Source organism: Antrostomus carolinensis, unplaced genomic scaffold, assembly GCF_000700745.2.
Source record: "Antrostomus carolinensis isolate BGI_N321 unplaced genomic scaffold, ASM70074v2 scaffold6891, whole genome shotgun sequence".
NCBI classification, from domain to species: Eukaryota; Metazoa; Chordata; class Aves; order Caprimulgiformes; family Caprimulgidae; genus Antrostomus; species Antrostomus carolinensis.
The window spans coordinates 30,725-49,525 of record NW_010294784.1 but is presented as its reverse complement, the minus strand read 5'-3'; the positions used below and the strand labels follow the sequence as shown (position 1 = coordinate 49,525).

The 18,801-nt window shown below is 40.2% G+C and overlaps 1 protein-coding gene across 1 annotated transcript in view; it reads left to right on the top strand.

The window, feature by feature from the left end:
* Positions 1-15,205, top strand: part of ADHFE1 (alcohol dehydrogenase iron containing 1) — a gene marked incomplete at its 5' end in the record, with an annotated part of 17,212 nt that extends 2,007 nt beyond the window's left edge. Inside the window, 13 exons of the mRNA XM_010177747.2 lie at positions 274-317; positions 497-550; positions 1,764-1,918; positions 2,085-2,281; positions 2,686-2,763; positions 3,919-4,024; positions 5,024-5,034; positions 5,276-5,417; positions 6,545-6,643; positions 7,559-7,637; positions 7,776-7,872; positions 11,030-11,187; positions 14,777-15,205. Coding sequence (XP_010176049.2) covers positions 274-317; positions 497-550; positions 1,764-1,918; positions 2,085-2,281; positions 2,686-2,763; positions 3,919-4,024; positions 5,024-5,034; positions 5,276-5,417; positions 6,545-6,643; positions 7,559-7,637; positions 7,776-7,872; positions 11,030-11,187; positions 14,777-14,860 — 1,304 coding nt within the window. The remainder of the gene's footprint in view (positions 1-273; positions 318-496; positions 551-1,763; positions 1,919-2,084; positions 2,282-2,685; positions 2,764-3,918; positions 4,025-5,023; positions 5,035-5,275; positions 5,418-6,544; positions 6,644-7,558; positions 7,638-7,775; positions 7,873-11,029; positions 11,188-14,776) is intronic.
* Between the last annotated feature and the right edge of the window lie 3,596 nt (positions 15,206-18,801).

Sequence of the window (18,801 nt, the reverse complement as noted above, 5' to 3'; positions counted from 1 at the left end):
GACTTACCCTGTTTTTATAGGAAAGAATTAATTCTTGAAATAAAGTAAAAACACATTTGTTTTGCTGGATTATATGAATTGAATTAAGTACTTGGATCATTTAATCTCACAAACAAGGGATTAAATGGGTAACTGTTACCCCAGACAAGCCAAGATGACCTGTGCCAATGTATTAGTGAATTTAAAAGCGAAGGAGTCTGTCAACTCTAGGATTGAGATACAGATTGAAGTCACTTTTTGTTCCCTAATTTTGCTGTTTCATTTTCATTCCAGCCCCTGAGTTGCCTACCCTGGGAAATACAGACTATGCATTTGAGGTAGATTTAATAATAAAATATATTTGATATAAACAGTATTTTGTATACCTTGAAATATGACATTGAACAAATATTTACATGAGTAGATATTTATATTTCATTTTGACTGCTTGGGACTAGATGCTGTTTCTCCCATTTCTCCAGAGAAAAAAAAATGTTCTTTTTTTTTTTTTTTGTAGATGGCCATTTCGAACATCCGCTATGGAGAAGGAGTTACTAAAGAGATTGGCCTGGTAAGCTTCCATCACTGGTGAAAAGTTATTTTCTAAAGGGCTGCTGATGCTATCAATCCATTTTAGAAGGGGAAGCTTATATATGGTGTGTCTGAATCTGCACTGCTTTGCTGTGTGTGTAGTCATATAAACCAGTGTAAAGTGGTTGGAAGATACCGTTGAGTAAAGAACAGGAGCGTGTTACATCAGTGTTGCTGTGGTATAAGTGAGTACATGAAATGCAGCTCAATGGATAGTTGAATTGTTGATGATTTGCTGGGGTTATGCAACAGTATATTTCCACTGACAGGGAATTTAATTTAAAAAGTTTTGAATCCTGGTGACTCACCAGGATTTTCTCAAGATCGCTTTCGTCTCTTCTAGTGCTCATTAAAGTGAATCAGAAACTTTCCATTACATTAGGTGGATATTTGTTCAGCTTTGAGTTTGCACTGTGAAAGTGTAGAATTTTTGTTTCAGTAGTGTGAGATGATTCACCTGAGTACATTGTTCCAGTTTGCTATTATCATGGGTTTTTTTCATTTATAATTTTTTCCTTTCTTCTTGGCATTTATGGAATTAACAGTTCTCTTTTTTTATTTGCGAATTTGTAAAGTAAATTAAGAGATAGTAAGTGAAGTTAGACAGCACTTCTGTCTTTAAACAGCATTAAGATTATTTAAAATTGCATGTATGGTATAGCTGTTGTGACAATTTAGCAAAGGTTAGTATGTATGCAGTATTATTTTTCTTCTTTTTGTGACCTTATTTTGATTTTTTTAGTCAGTAAATTAATATTCAGTGTTAAATTTTCAAGATTTCAATGCCATGCTTTGATGGGCAGTCAGGTGAGACCTAACCTGTGGAAAAGGCTTTTTATGTTCACAGGAGTTGTATAGGAAAAAAATATTTCCAAAAAATATTCAACATTTCACTGTAGTCTTAAGTAATTCCAGATGGTTTTCATTTGTTCAACGTCTTTATCATTAATTTTCTTCTATCGTAAGACTTCAGCGGTGTAAGCTGGGCAGCTTTACGCCGTTTTCTGCATCCTATCTGTATGTGTATATCAGTTCTTTAGCTGATACTGTTTCAAAAATTTTGCAATAACCAACTGTTTTTAGGTTGAGTTTTTAATTATTATTACATGGTTCAGTTGATTTGGATTAGTATTTAAATAGTTGTGTATGGTTTTATACCAGTTGTTTGTTTTTAAATTTCACTGTTATTGTAGGACCTGCAGAATATTGGTGCTAGAAGAGTCTGTTTGATGACGGATAAAAACCTCTCCCAACTCCCCCCTGTAACTGCAGTATTGAATTCCTTGGCAAAACACGGTATAAACTTTCAGATGTATGATAATGTCCGGGTGGAACCAACAGACCACAGGTACTACTTCTGATGGTGTGCTTCTCAAAGTAGTGCCTAGGCTCTTACAGCATGCCATACAGGGGTTCAAACACCTCCCTGTGACCTGTGCGCTGCTCTTAACAGTTAGTTTCTCTGTGTGCTGTTTTTCTCTTGACTAATTGGAAAGCTTTTCTTATTTTCCAAGTTTCCTAGATGCCATTAAATTTGCTAAAAAGGGAGAGTTTGATGCCTATGTTGCTGTTGGAGGTGGATCTGTAATAGACACCTGTAAAGCTGCCAACCTGTATGCATCCAGCCCTACATCAGAATTCTTGGATTATGTCAATGCTCCTATTGGGAAAGGGAAGGCTGTCACCGTGCCCCTCAAGCCACTTATTGCAGGTAAAGCAGGAAGGAGCAGGGTGTGTGAGAGCGAGGGCTGGGAGAAGGGGAGTCATTCTGCACTCAGTATGACGTTTCTGCTGAAATCAGTCTGCCGTGACCTTCCTGTGGTATTACTTCTCCTCTAGTTGTATTCAGCAGCAATTTTGCCATTTGCTTCAGTGGAAGTAAAATCACAGTTTTTGTCATTATTTTATCTTGTTTAGCTGAGTTTGACTCTTTTTACTGAGAAAAGAGATCAATGTGGCAGTTTCTCTTTGACCTGTTGGCTTTGGATCAGGGATACCTCCGAGGTTTCCTGGATCCTGTATTCTTGGTGGCATTACTATTGTATATTTAGTTATTTATTTTACAAGATTATATATTACTTACTATGTGTTGGTATCCCCATTCTTCCTTTTAAGTTCCTACGACAGCTGGAACTGGAAGTGAAACCACTGGTGTTGCCATTTTTGACTTCAAAGAACTAAAAGTAAAAACCGGTGAGATTTTTTTTTCCCTGTCTGCTATTTAAGACGATTGTTTTTCCAATGTCTTCGCTATTTCCCTGCCTCGAAAGAAAGGGATACTGCATGTCATTTCAGGTGTCATTTTGTTTGATTCAACTGCCAAAGGCAAATTTGAAGAGCTTAAAGGTTTCCTCCTTGTATTAAATTTATAGCATATTAACATAATGAAATACCTATGTAATAGAGTGGATTATAGTCTGAAGGCAAAACAGGAAACTAAAATCTTTCAAGTTCTTAAATAGCAGAAAATGTTAATTGCAAAGGAAATTTCTACTTACATTCAAGGTCAACCAACTGTTCTTTATTTCCTTTGTATTTTTCTTTCTGCTTTTAAGACTTCTGTTTCTTTGTTGTGTAATTGCAACCAAATGTTCCTTTTCCTGACTTTTGAAACCTCAGGCCTGAGATGCTGTGCAAGTGAGGGGCACTGTATTCCTTTGGTCTTTTCATCCCTGGCAAATGAAGACTAAGGCTAAAATGTCATCTTAAACTTCATAGCTGTTTTGAGGTTTTAGTTCTAAATGTACAGATCTTATATGCCACACAGTCTACAGTACTTGGGACCCAAATAGGTGTGCTAAGGAGTTCTGACCATAGCTCAGAGTTTTCTAGACTATATGTAGTGAATCAGTCTGTGTCTGTCTGTCTGTCTATATGTCTGTCTCTCTCAGAGCTACATCTGTGCCCCCTTAACCAAAATACGAAGGCATGGTTATTACAGATGCTGAAGACAGCAAATTAGCAATAGCAATTAATTGTAGATACAAGCTAGTCTTGCCCTCCCATTGTTCACAGAAGATAAAAATCTAAGAAGAATGTTGCAGCTGCTGTTCAGCACAGGCATTTTGAGAGCACAGGCTGCTCAGGGAAGGTTGCAAATGGGGCGAGAACATTGTCTGGTATAATTCACCTCAGGCAACAGTCCCAAATCGTGTAACTCTCTTATAGGAACTTCATCACCAGCAAGACTCGGATTCATAGATACTTCTTACTCTCCCTTCTCTCTCTGCTTTTATTTTAATAGTTTCAAATACTTTCCCCTCATTATTGTTGTGTTTTCAACCTTAAGCTTGTCTTGGCCTGTTTTGTTGCAAAAACTGTTTCTCTAGTTTTCCTCACTTACTGCAGGTATTGCTTCAAGAGCCATTAAGCCAACGTTAGGCATCATCGATCCTTTACACACACTGTCCATGCCTGAGCGAATAGTGGCCAACAGTGGCTTTGATGTGCTTTGGTGAGTTTTCTGTGTAGGCTGCTACTTGAATTTATTACAGTTTTGTATTTTTACTATGATTGTATTAAAAATACACTTTAGGAGCAAGAAAGGATGATCTTTATTCCCCCTTCCCTGTTCTTGTTAAGGTGGTCTCTGGTATACTTTCCTCTTACTTAATTTTACTATCTCCCTCAGAATGTATGGAAACAAGTCACTCATTTACAGAAATTTTAATGTTTTTGCAGTGCACTGGAGAAACTGTTTGTTTCCAGGATGGTTGTTGTCAGGGAAGAGAGTCCAGATGTCCCTTTTTAAGAGATCATGTAGATGATTAATCACAATGCGACCGCATTTAGCATGTCTCACAGACATGGCAGGGAACGGAGAACAAGGATTTTCTAATAAAAGCCAGGATGTGTCAACAAAAATTTGAGAAGGCTTGTGGGATGCTGGCAGGTCTTAGCCAAATTATGACTATCTTTAGAACCTCTCTCATAGTGTGCTTTTCACTTGGCACAAAATTATCTTAACCTTAAACCTACAGCTTTTAACTGCACAAAATGCATGGAAGTTTCTGTTTGGAGGGCCAGAGCTTACTTTGCTTCTGGATGCTCTGTATATTAAAGTAATAGATGTATAATGAAACTGTGTGATTTCTCAAGCTTGGTGAAGTGTGCTGAACTACAATATCTGTAATGGAATTGAGGTATTTTTTTCATAAATGAAAATGTTTTTTTCTGTAGTTTTGTACATGTAGCACTGTAAGCAGTGCCCCTTCTTTATGTAGTCAGATTCACGAGTATATGGGAGATGACTGTTGACAGTTCCACGTAGCTTAAATATCATATTCTTAATGTTTTAAAGGTCAATATTTTTTAAAAAAAAAAGATAGCTTACAATGCTTCCAGTGCTAAATCCTCTTAGAGTTCCTGTCCTACAGAAAGGAAATGCACCCATTGCAGATGCACAGTGCTCTTCAGTGGAAAGCATTACTCCCTAAGATGCCAGTTCATCCAGCCTAACTTTAAGTGTGGTGTGAGCTGATAGATTGTGACTGTCTTTGGATTGCCTTCTGTGTGTTTGTTGGAGAGTGAAGCGCTCTGGAGGTGCGCGCCCAGCGTTCTCCCGGTTCTCTATGAGATTGTATTTCTATTTTTGGCAACTGTTAAACACTGGAAATAAATAAGAAGAACCTGCATCCAAAGAACAGCAAGGCAGTAAAATGGGGCTCTCCCACTTAAATAATTTGGGTTTTAATCTTTCTTTTAGCCATGCTTTTTTCTCTTCCTTACAACATGCGCAGTCCCTGCCCTTCCAATCCCATCGACCGACCAGCTTACCAAGGCAGCAACCCCGTCAGTGATGTCTGGGCTCTTCATGCTCTGCGCATTGTGGCTAAGTATTTGAAAAGGTAAAATGTTTAACAGCCACCCCCCTCACAGTATGTTCAGTCTTCAGTACCCAAAAAGGGATGCTTAGGAGAAATTAAATTATAGGTAAACTTGAATTATAAGGCAAACTACTACATTAAACCTTCATTTTCTACCCTGGATTTCTCTTAAATAAAGAAAAAAATTTTCAAATAAAATTGAAAGTAAAATTAGGGTTACTAGGTTGTCTCAATGAGGTAGCTTTTTAATGACTCTATGAATCTATAAGTCCTCAGTTAAAGTTATTTCAAGCTGCTTAGCTAATATGGGAGCAGAATTCACATATTTTTTCAAGAATCCTCTTTCTGTGATAGTATAAGGGGAATATGTAACAAACTGAATGAAATGCTACTGGTGTAATTTCTGTGACCATCAGTGTAAATTAAGATATCCACTAAGAAGGTAACCACATGCACTTTCAAATGGATTTCCTCAGAACTGGTTCATACTTAGAAGACCTTCAACTTAGATTAAGTTTTGAGTTAACTGGGAGTTGGTTTTGATCCCTACCAATAATGTTTTACCCTGTATACAGCTTTGGGGTACCACTTCTATTAAATATCAATTTAAGTTTTCTTGTAAAAGACTTTTTACAATACCTAGCTAGTCAAAGTAGGTGTTTATTGTTCTTGTGGAATCTATTCATCAGACTTTTTCTCCATGTTGTCAAACTACACAAGCAGTCTGATGCACAGGAAGGCAAGGAACCTTGGCCTCTTCCTGCACAGATGGTGGGGTCCAGACCACCACCTACGGAGATGGTAAGAAAGCTGAAGTGATCTTAGAGCCGTAGATAGGATTGTCAAAGCTCCTAAGTAGGATCATTTAAACCACCACTGAGGTGACTATGGCTAAACTCACTCTATTTACTCAGTGTTTGGAAAAGTGAAAGGAAACTTGCCCTTCACTGATCCAGTTTGATCTACTTACTGATCCAGCAGCAGGATTTTTCTCTGACTGAAGTGTGACTCCATTCCAGCATTTTTATCTCAGCTTATCTTAGAGGTTTTTGTGTATCTGTCCATAAAGAAGCGCTCTCACCCTTCTCCATCCTAAATAACTAAGCCATTTGTGAATTCACTGGTACCTTCGTCTCCATGGTGCGCAGAGCCATCAGAAATCCTGAAGACTGTGAAGCAAGAGCCAACATGCACCTAGCAAGTGCTTTTGCTGGTATTGGCTTTGGCAATGCTGGTGTTCATCTCTGGTGAGTACAGAAAAATGTTAACCCTATCCAAGGTCAGCTTCTAGCTGGTGTTTGTTTCAGGTTGTCAGAGACATTGAGAAATTGATGGACTCTCGGTGTTTACCTGTGTGAGGATTGTGTATTCTGGCCTGTGATGTTCGAATCCAATTATGTCAAAATTCCAAAATATGGCCTTCTTTGCTTTCCTTGATAGTAAAGACCATAGGGAAAATAATCAACACTATTTAAAACATTGGATTTCATGCCAGCTGTTCTGCAGGGAGACAGCAATGAGGTGATCTTGTGCCATTCCTGAACTGATGCAATTGTCTGTAAGTTTGTCCATGGGGAGGGCATTCAGCAGGCTGAATCACAGAATGATGGGGATTGGAAGGGACCTCGAAAGATCATCCAGTCCAATCCCCCTGCCAGAGCAGGAACCTAAACGAAATTACACAGGAAGGCGTCCAGGCGGGTTTTGAATGTCTCCAAAATAGAGCTGTAACGAATATTACAAGGCAATAAAAACTAAAAAATATCAGAGAAGCAAAGCCTAAGCCTGAAATATGTGGAGAAGTTATTAGCAAGCAGTCATTCCCTTTTCTCAGGCGGTGTGATCAGGTAGGGCTGCAGTTATGCTGGTTTTGGCGTGTCTGTATTACTTTAGTAACTGAGCATCTTTCAGTCCAGCCAGTGCAATAATGTAACTTCACACTCGCAGAGTAAGGAGGCAGTGTTTTTTACAGCTAGGTCCCTAAGGTCCAGAGGGTTGAGGGTTGTCTGTACCTAATATCCATACCATATCTGTACCTAAATACCTTTGAGTACTTTTGAGAGACTTGCATACAGAAGACTGATGGCACAAGGGACTGAACACAAATTTTCCAGACACCAGGAGAGCTGCCCTAACCACTTTCTCTCTACTCTCTGTTCCAGCCATGGAATGTCTTACCCTATTTCTGGTTTGGTGAAAACTTATAAACCAAAGGATTATAATGTGGATCACTCTTTAGTGGTAAAACTTGGTTTACCTTTCTTTTCGTATTATACATTTCATTTCTCTGTTATCTCGCATTAATGAGCATTAAAGCACATTGAAGATGAAAGTACTGTCCTGTTGATGTGACTTTGTTTTGTTTTGTTTTCCTCCCAGCCACATGGCCTTTCGGTGGTGCTGACATCCCCAGCAGTGTTTGCTTTCACGGCACAGATACATCCCGAGCGGCACTTGGAAGCTGCAGAGATACTAGGTAGGAATCTCTATGGATACAACTTACACAAATGGAATTCTTTCCAAAATGTCTTTTTGGGAGGAAAAAAAAGGTATGCAAGCAATTGTAGTTGATTGATGCAATGATTTTACATTTAAAAAAAACAAGATTCTGGAGACTTGAGTTACAAACTTAGGTAGAATAATGATAAATTTTGATACTGGGTGATGTAGTTAGAGAGGCAAGCTGGAGAAGTCTGCTTCATGGCTAGAAAATTAGACAGCTGAAATTAACTAGATGTTACAAATCAGGAGAGAGTAGCTGTGATTGGCTTCTCTCTTGGTGCTTTATGGAGACCAGTGACTTTAGAGTCGGTATCATAAAACAAACCAGTACTCAGGTGCATCTCTTAGCTAAAAGGAAGCATTTTGCCTAACAAATTCCCTGCTTTGGCAATGAGTTAGGACAGAGTGATGTTCTGAATCACTCCTCCTACTCTTTCCTGTGGCACACAACTGTGGGTTTCAGTCTTTCTAAGCTTGTTTGTAGGTGTTGGAATTTCTCAGTGGCCAATGTCAAGGGAAGGCATGAGGTATCTGTTCTGTGGATACATCTGTGATAGCTCAGAAGTGGGCTGATGAACAAAGTGGCCTTTTCTGCTTCTTATAAAAATAAAAGTAAATGCTGCAAGCTGACAGCTCATTTAAAGGTTACCTTTTCATACAGTGCTTTCTTATCTGTGCAACCTATCACCAGAAGCTGTCTAGAGAAAGGATACCTCTTCATTGCACCCCCAGTGTGACTGTGTGTAATAAACTAGATTTCAGTGATGTAGTCTTGGAGCTGTTAGCAGTCTAGCTGTGACAGCATGGCACTGTGGTGGGATAATTTATTTATATCTAAGGTCAGGTTTTTTGTCTGCACTAGTCTGTGTGGTAGCTAAACCGCTGCTAGTACCTGTACTCACTAATGAGCAAACACAGTCACATGCACAGCAGTCTAGAGAGTAGAGAGAAAGTGGTTAGGGCAGCTCACCTGGTATTTGAAAAATGTGTTCACTCCCTTGTATGGTCAGCCTTCTGTATGCAAGTCACAGCAATCCAGTCACGTGTATGACTTCCTCGGATAAGTCATCTGAAAGCATTGTGAGTTTCAAGAAGGAGTGGGACTTTTATACAGACAATGAAAATATCACAGTATTTTAAAGAGGATGTAAAATAACATGGTCAGAAAAACTACATTGGGGGAAAATTCGGTTTATTTTATAAATGTTGGCTCTAAGCTTTGTTCAGCCTTCCTACAAATATGCAGTCCTGCCTATGGTCAAAACCAGAACAGAAACCTAGTTGGAATCATGTACTAAGCTATGAAATGTCTGTGTTTGTACAGCAGTAACACACAACTCAAAGTAGATTAAGAAAATGTTTCTGAATAGCTGGCCAGCACAGCATATCAGAGAATTTGAACTCTGTCTCCTTGATTTTTAAAACAAGTGGTTGAAAAGCAGTTCCTTTAGGTTTTGTGGTATGAGCTGCTGCCATAAATTCTGTCTCTAAAAGCTCTGTTAATTTTCTCAGTAGAAATTTAAACTACATTATTGTCTGCCTTGCTGTAAAGGGACTCTGCTGAAAACATGTCACATGGAATTGAATTTGTTAGTTCCCACCTGGAGTGTTTACTTCTGATTCCAGTCCAGGGTCCAGCTGAGTACAGTAGCCGATTCAGATCTGTCATGTTGCCAAATGCAATGACTAAGAAGGTATTTTATGACATGAAGCAGATTACTAAATAGTTATGTTGTGTGTATGTACAGCTGTGAATTTGGGTACAGCCAGAAAAAGTTTAATACCTCCCTGGGTGGATTCTTAAACAGTTGAAATAGGTGTGCGTGTGGCCCCGAATTTTCTACATGTAATTCAAGACTGATGTATCCTTTAGGTTGAGCAAAAGGAAAGTACTAGAACTATAGCAATATTTTAACACTGCCCTTCATGTTTACTGTCCCTTTTTTTCCCTCATCCCTTCCCCTTTTGCTTTACTATCTGAAGATACTGGATTTATGTCCCAGTTACTCCTCTACAGCAGAACTCAGGATAAAGTCACACTGCATGGCATATCCCAGTAGCATAGGTCTTTGTACAAGACTCTGTCATACCTTATTTATCAATTTCTCCCAGACATTATCTACTACAGTACTGCCAGTCTTACTACCCAAATATCTGAGCTCCCCTCAAATGAGCTTGTTGGTCTCCTGTGCACTTAACTCCCTCTGAATGTTACACTGAACTGCGTGAGGATCACTGAAAATATTTTTCCTGTAGCTATGTTGTGCTCTTACTCATCTCTCAGGATGGCATTTGGACCTAGCATAGTTCTGGTGTAACATCATTGAGGTTACGCGGAGAACAAATTTAGCTCAGCTTACTTTGAAAAGAAATCATATGGAGGAGCTCGTGTCTTTTATCTGGACATGTTTTTATTATTACTTTTAAATAAGTCCTGATCATTCACTGAAGAAGGGAAAGCAAGCTATTCTGTAGGAAATATTGGCAATCTCATTTTATATTGATGCTTTTGTTACAGTTCAGTAGATGTTTCAAAGATACCAGTTCCTCCATTTCAGTTCTACATTATCCTACACAAGTCAGCACATTTAAACTTAATGCTTTTTGAGTTACTTAACCCCTTGAACACTGCCGTGCCATCTCGTGTCTTTCTCAGCCTACATGCTCTAGTCTTCTCTTTGAACGTGTAATTGAACAGAACAGTTAGTGGTTTCTGTGTCCTCTAGATGTCAGCAAACTCAAGGCCTTAAAATAAAGTTAGAATTTGGCACGTTGACCATAAAAATAAATACCATTGACGTTCATGCATTAGCTTCTTTCCTCTCAGCAGTTAGTCAGACTGAAAAGTGCTTCTCCCTGTAGTCACAGAGGGAAGGGAAGTTAACCTCATGTGGCAGTTAGTCTTTCTGGCAGCAGTTACCTGCTTCTCCTCATCTTGTTTTATTTCACCTTTTAACAACTATTCTAACTGTAAAATTAAGACTGATTCCTCTTTTTACTTCATGGTGCTTTTAGGGCAGTGACTGTTATGTATGGATATGTATTCAGCTGATATTATGATTAAATTAAGTCCAGAACAGGCTTCCTCCGCTCTCTCCACCCTACAGTCAAGGCATTATGTCTTATTTTAGGAGCTGACATCCGCACTGCCAGAATCAAAGATGCGGGGTTTATTTTGGCAGACACGCTCCGGAAATTCCTATTTGATCTGAATGTTGATGATGGCTTAGCTGCAATTGGTTATTCTAAAGCAGACATCCCTGCATTAGTCAAAGGCACTCTGCCTCAGGTAAGACAGAAAGCAAAACAGTTTTTCTTGTCAAATAAAATAGAACAGATTTTTGAAAAAACAGAAGTATTTATTTTCAAGCAAATGTTATTTCTAGTCCTACATGAAAACAATTAAAATGGGGAAAACTGTGGATAGTCAACGGTATTTTATTTCTCTGCACAGTTTAGGCTTTTCTTTTCAGTGAGATGGAGTGCATGCAGCAGTCTGTTCTCAGATGGATTCAGAAAGAATGGCTAGATGCTTGGGTTTGGGTTTTTTTTTTTTTAAATCACACTTTTTTAAAAAAGAGGATGTTTTTCATAGACCTTTGATATTTATAGAAGATACTGCTTTTTCATAACTATCTCTGTTAATTATGTATGCAGGATGAGTTATAGATAAAGCCTTAATAGCAATTGCTATCTGGTAAGAATGATCAAGCTCACTTTGCATTAAACTTTTCCATATTGAGAAGTTGCACTTTTCTTCCCAGATGGCTGTTTTGTTCCGTTGACCTCCATCAGAATTTGAAATAAGGTCCCCTGGGATGATATAGATTAAATACCCTTTATTGTTTCAGTGCTCACAAAGACACTGCAAAAAGCAACACACCATTCCAAAAGCTAAATCCGGTATCTTCCTTGTAAAAAGACAGTTTGATTCATATGCTACGGACTGTTCTGTCTACTTCAGATTTATTTCCACCAAGTAGCAAGGGAAATAGACCCTATGGAGAAAACACAGATTTTGTAGGCTGAAAGGTTATTCCCTTTTTACAGCAATACCTCTTACCATGTCTAGTTCTTCTCATTCATAAATCTCAGAGCAACTTATAACAGAAGGTAAATACTAATATTCCTATTTTATACCTGAGAAAATGACACAAAGGTACAACTATCTAGGATCACACACAACAGAGCAGTGGCAAAGCCAGGAAGAAAACTAAGGTCTCTGAGCACCCATCAGATAGGTTATGCGTATAAATTGCTCTGGGGCATTTAGGAGGTTTGTTTTGATAAATATGTTCCTTTTAAAACAATTGAGTTCAGGTCATCACAAGCACAACATCTCATTGGAGCCATGTTTTGCATAGTGGGGGGAGGGGGAAGGTTCTTCACCAGAAGATACTGAAGGGATTTTTTTGTTTGTTTGTTAGCTTAGCTCAAATTGACTTTTAATTCATTTACTGTCATCTCATGGCATTGATGATTAATGGTACTGTGTAAAATGAGATGACCTAATAGTTTCTCAAACTTCATTTCTGTATATGAGATGTAGCATGATGAAAATGTATTAGTGTTCCTTAATTGTCCATTATCACCCACAGAGGTAGAGCATACAGGTTAATCTTTAGTACATTTTTTCTTTTCATCTTGCAGCTGGTTTTCTTTGTAATACAGCACTGGCCCATTCACATGGGCAAGGCAGCCTGGTGCAGTGGTGATAGCACTAGTAAGTGTGCAGGGTACAGGAAAACAAAACTAATCTACCCTAACTGCAGGGATTTGGGATGGGACAAACATTTATACTTGAGGTTAAAACAGAATTTTATTCTTCTTTCTAAGTGAGTTTGTTGAAACTGATCCTATTTACAGAGAGTAGTGAGTCTAGCAAAGAAGATGCTGTCCCACGGTCTAAGGTGGCCAGCCCTGTGATGGTGTTTGAGGGGAGGAGGGGAGGACTGAAAATGAGAGATGATGGAAGGGTTGTTCTCTAGCCCACCCACCCCTTGCAGACATCCCAGAGGCAGCTACAGTGGGACTGAACGACTGGTGAGCCAGGAGCTGCTCATTTTTGGCACTAAACCAGAATGCACTGAGTCATTCTGGTTGAGCTGGGGCCTTGCTTTTTGGGCACCAGCAAATACCAGCAGGCTTGTGCAGAGGGAGTGCTGGTGCCTCTGTGTCAGGCATACAGGAGGAGCATCCATTTGCAGCCTTCTGTTGGTATAGCTGGGACATGCTACAGCCTGTCAGGGTGATTGTCTCCTGTCACAGATAATTCTGTCCATCTCGGTGCCCAGGGCTGCAAAACTGTAGTTTGACCCAGAGTGTCCTAATATAGGCCTGATGAATTTACTGAGTACTCGAGCACTGAGTTGTTGTATTTTGCATATTGTGAGTCTGAAAAAAACCAACATCCTTTTGCCCTAGTGCTGTTAGAATTTTCCATTTGATTTCAAAACTGTAGAAGAATCTTAGCCTTTTCTTTGGCTGTATCTGTGTGCATAGCAGCACTGGTCAGGGATGGGGAAAGAGGTATAATTTGATTGCTGCTGCTGTGCCAGCAAAGCTTCTCCTGTAGCTGAAGTTCCACACACAAAGCTGCACTTTTCAGACTCGTCACAAGCCATGCTAACCATGCTGAGCATGGTGAATGAAGGGTGAATATCTCACAGCTGACTTCCTCACCACGGCTAGACCAATATTTCACATTAAGTTCACAGCACGGTGGCCCCTCTTGGTGTGTAACCACATCCAGCCTGGCCACAAATCACAGCCCCGTGGGCTGAGAGGGAAGCGAGGTGGCTGCAGCCTCGTGCTGCTGCGGTGGCGGGTGCTGTGCTCGGAGTGTATCTGAGCTGAACCTCTCACCGAGGCAGGGGCTGGAGGAGCCCCTTCCCCAGCATCCCACTTGGTGTGTGAGCAAGGCCCCTCCCACAAGGGAGATGTTGAAACAGGTTGTAGCAGGAGAAACTCCATCTTGCCAAAGTACACTGTGTTCACCTGAAGACAACACTTTCCTAGTGTAGGCCTGGCCTCTGTCTTTGCAGATGTTTGTTACTCTCCCCAGTCTTTCAAGACATGATTGTTGAAAGCATCAAAGTGCTAATCATAAGCAGTATGAGTACATGAACGTTAGGCCCTTTCAGCTGAGTGTTTCTGCGGTAACTGAGTACCTCCATTAATACAGCTCCTCAGCCTCAGCAGTGTGGGCCTTTTCTGAATTGCCATCCCTGCCTTTGTGGTTATTTTGTCAAGCAGAGCAGTGAAGCGTATGCCTGAGTTTCATTTCAGTTGATGGGACTTCAGCATCTGAAAATTCTGTTGAATCACCATCCAGATGATGACCAGCTACAACTATTTTGTATTCTGATTCCAAAGTGTCAGGCTATTTATTAAGCAGTTTCATTACCATCCCTTGCTGTGTCTTTTTTGGCAGCTGAGTTGCAATCACTGTTTACTCTCCCCATCTACAGCGATTCCTGGGCTTGGACAGATGTTGTATTTTGAAAATCTTGTTCCCTAAAAATTGACCTCCTAGTTCCAATGCTGGCAAATGAATTTTAAAGTGGACTGTATTCCCAGGGTACCCACCCACCACTGCACTGACATCTGTGACAAGACCCATGTTTGAAGTACTTGACTTTGCAGCTGAACTGCATTTTAATCCTGCTTCTGTGTATTTAATTATAGGCAATTTGCACTAATATATTCTTGAAAGTACTGTACAGTTGATGATGCTTCAACCTTAATTACTTGATTACTTATTTGTAAAACCTTGTTATTCTCTGTGAAGGACATTAGTACAAAGGCACATAGTTCAGCTACTGTTTGATTAATTTTATTGGCAACCTTCTGTAATCCAGTTTTCTTTGATCCTGCAGGAGAGAGTGACTAAACTATCACCACGTCCCCAAACAGAAGAAGACTTATCTGCCCTCTTTGAGGCTTCCATGAAGCTTTATTAGCTTAAACATTTTGTTCTGGAATGTGTGCTCTATTCTAACACAAAGGTAATTTCTTATAGATATGGGTCTGAATTTGTTTAGAGAACAGAAGAGCTTGTGTGTCTTTGACTTCTGTTCCATTGTACACTGACAAAAGGTCAAGTAATTCATCTTTAACTAAATAGTGCTCTGAAGTGAAGGCTCGACTGTGGGTTTTTTTCTTGCTCAGTAGTCTGTGGTATTAACTGGTATAAAAGTTGGAGTAGACTTCTCACTGTACTGAAGACTTTCTTGTGCTTTAGAGGTGGTCAAAGGTGGAAAAATGTTTTAAGGGATGTTCCAAAATATTTTACAAATTACAATTTTTTTAAATTGTCTGTAATTTTCTTTTAAAAACTCATGCTATTTAAGAAATAATTGGGGGTACTTTTAAATAGGGAGGGAGAGTTACCTTGCGGAAAATGTCAGCTTGCTGTATTTTGTTCCACTTTATCATTTGTTTACCATCTGGCTTTGCTGAGAAGGCTGTTGTACTTTTTGTTGTTTGGTTAAGAAAAAACCTACACACTTCATACATGTTTAGAAAAGGCTTCCTGAAAGCTTGCTTTGGGTTAAAGTTTTGACGTGTATTGTCAGATATTTCTCTTTTCTTTTAAGATCTATATGAAGTGTTCACAGGAGGAGCAAAACCTAAATAAAGCATGGTCACACGCTCAACAGGAACCACGTAACAGCAAGACATCATCCATCGTGGTCATTTGGTCCCTGTGGAGGCAATAGCTCCCTTTTCCTACTGCGTTCTGCAGAAAGAAGCTATCAACTGTGTCTTGCTTCTCTGTGAAGCAGTTGCTTCTGCTAAGCTCCTGCAGGTGCTGTCACTCAGAGCACAGCCACCAGCTTAAGGAAGTGGCAGTGTGCTGTGGTTCAATATTAAAAGGTGGTGGTGTAGCATATGGCTGCACAGTGCCCCGCTGGGAGCACTGGTTAAACGTGGGAATGAGTGTGCATGTTCAGAGCAGTTAACCAGCTGGTTGACTTGTCAACTGAGAAAGGGAAGTGGGAAAGGGAGAAATGAAACTAAAATTTTAATACTATTTTTCTTTTTTTAAGTAGTGCACATGGTTGTGTGTACAGCTCATTTAAATCAGATTCTGCTTCATGTTGGACTCTTTCAGCATCTGATTCATGCAGCTACCACAGCACAAGACAAATGCAGGGGGAACCCATGACCTCTGGTTTGCTTATTTCTTCCTGCTAGGGAGGGAGCACTTCTCAAATCACCCCGTTGAAGTGGAAGGCTCTATACTTACACCTTTACATTCTTGTATTTGTCTGATAAAGCTAGTGCTGTCCTGGAGTCTGAGGACAGATGTGTACTGCATAGTGACATTGGATCTGGCTTAATGCTGTTAAGGTAGGTGGGTGGATGCTGGTTGAAGACTGGAGATTTTCTGTTTAACCACAGAGTGGGGTTAGTGGCTGTAGGGACTGCACTGCCAGTACGCATTGGCCTTTGCTGGGACATGTTTGATTTCCATGTCCTTCTGATTCTTGTCCTCTGATGAAATTGCCCACGAGAACCTCTGTCATGAAGGCTGATGTTGTCATAGCAAGGGGCGAGGGATTCACTATTGTGCAAAGCTGCCATGTTTGGAAAAAAAAGCTTTTTGTCAAAGCCTTTTGTATACCATCTTTTGGCCTGTTTCATCTTTCCACTCCTGTCTTTCTCCAGGCTGCATTAACAGTACTGAGTCCTGAAGAGAGAATCTTTTTTTCCAGGAGCCTAATTCATGACAGCCATGCTGTGTTTGGGGAGAATATACTTTCTGGGGAACTAGACAGCACCTGGGTTTCATCACTGCAGCAGAGCACTTTGATGGGCTAGTTAAGAATGTAGGGTATTTCCTTCTAGTACACTTTTTATTTTCCATTTATGCCAGTATGGCAGTTCTGAGCAAGCTACATTTTCAACTGACAGAACCTTGCATTTAACTTCCTATACCAGGTAACCCAGAGCTCTTGCTAGTTTTTAAATTAGGCCTCACACCCCCCTCTAATATAGTAGGTTTTATCCATATTTTATAGATGAGACAAAGGGTTTGATATAATACTTAACCCCACATAAGCAGATGGTGCTGTAAGAATGGCCATTTCTGTTTCCCACACCCCTTTGGCAGCATCAGGGTCTTTGACTGGCTGAAACTGGTCGTGAAACCCCACTTATGGACATCGGCTACACAAGTGTTCTCCCACCACCAATTGTTAGTTACTAGTGGAAATCTTCTGAGGAAAAATGCAGGGAGCTCAAGCTGCCCCACAGTGCTGTCTTTCAAATAAATGGTGATGGTGTGACAGGGAGTCATGCCCTGGCTCCCCAGCAGTGATAGTTTTTTTCACAACTGAAGAGTCACTGGAGTTCTTAATGTATTATCTTACTAAATCACTCTGTACTGAGAAAACCTAGTTGGTCAAATATATCTGTGTCTTTGAACATGCCTATTTTGTGCACGTGAGCCTGGCTTTTATATGGGGAGCTGGGGTGAAATTGTGAGTGGCTGGTGGTGGTTGGGCACGTGTGTGAAGATCTGGGTGACTTGTTCTTGTGGCTCCTGCTACTGCTCTGTTACTGAAGTCCTCAGTGACAGATCTGTTACTGCCTTTAGATGATACTGAAATGCAAATAACAAATTGTACTGGACTCGCTATAAACACAAGCTTGTTTGAGAGCAGTGTTTAGCTCTGTCATGTTAACTTCAATCCTGTAAAATAACTATGAACAAAAACTGTTCAGAGAAACTGGGCTTTCACTAGCTTCACCGACCATAACGATTCCTCTTGCAAAGGTGTTTGCCTGGTGGGCTTGGCGCTGTGCAGGCAAAATTATTGTATCGTGGGTGACAACCGAGAGCAATGTTAGAGGTGTTCCAGAAATCACCCAAACTGCTGCACGGTATTTCTGTGAACATTTCAGACGCTTTCTGCACACCTTACTCTGCATAATCAGTACATAGTTGTAAGTATTATTGCATCTTTCATTACAACACTACCCCCTTGTATGTCATACTTGTTAGCAGTAGGGGCTTGGAGTCCCTCCCTCTTACTTGTGGAATCAGAGATTTGCCATCTGTCTTAAACTATATAAACTATATAAACTATATAAAAGGATTTGACAATCTTTATAGAGAAAAGAACAAATGCCCTGTTTATCTAGACCATGTTTTCTGACTAGGTTTTAAGGAAGCATAAATGGCAGCTATTCAGTCATGACAGAAGAATGGTTTGAGAGACCCTAGAACTCCTAGTAAAGTAAGAGTTACCCCATTCCTGATTCTTGCTGTGGATGTTGACCTGCTACTTCTTTCTCCTAGTCCTGTATTCTCCAAGTTTTGTGCAGGCACACACAAACCAAACCCCAGCCCATCTGGTTACTCACTCAGTCCACCTACAGTGTGAAGGTTAGCTTGGGGAGCGTGTGCAGTGCTGGTGAAAACAGTTTCACAGCAGATACAGCTTTACCTGGACTACAAAATGGAAAGCCCACTCCCCTTTCAAGGTACTCGGAGCTCGCAGGGTTACTGCATCAGTAGAAATAGAGGCAGCTGGTACCATAGTTTGTTTGGCTCCCCTTTCCTTTGCTTCTTCCCATTCCACTACTGATTTTCCCAGCACATAAAGCAAAAAGAAAATGAAGCAAAAAATATGTAACCAACATGCCTATATCTGCAAAAATTCTCACCATCATCCTGTGTGACTAAACCTGGAAGAAGTCACAGATAGGTAAGTGTGCATGCTCATTCCTCATTGCACCATCTTCACTTTAAGGCAGTGTGCCAAGGCTGTCATCTCTTGTTCTGTGTTTAGCTTTCCACTCCCCTGAGACCTGAAAAATGGATGAGAAAGAGTGATGGCTAAGAAACACGACCAAGCTCTGCCTTGGCACTTTCCATAACCCCTGAGTTAAT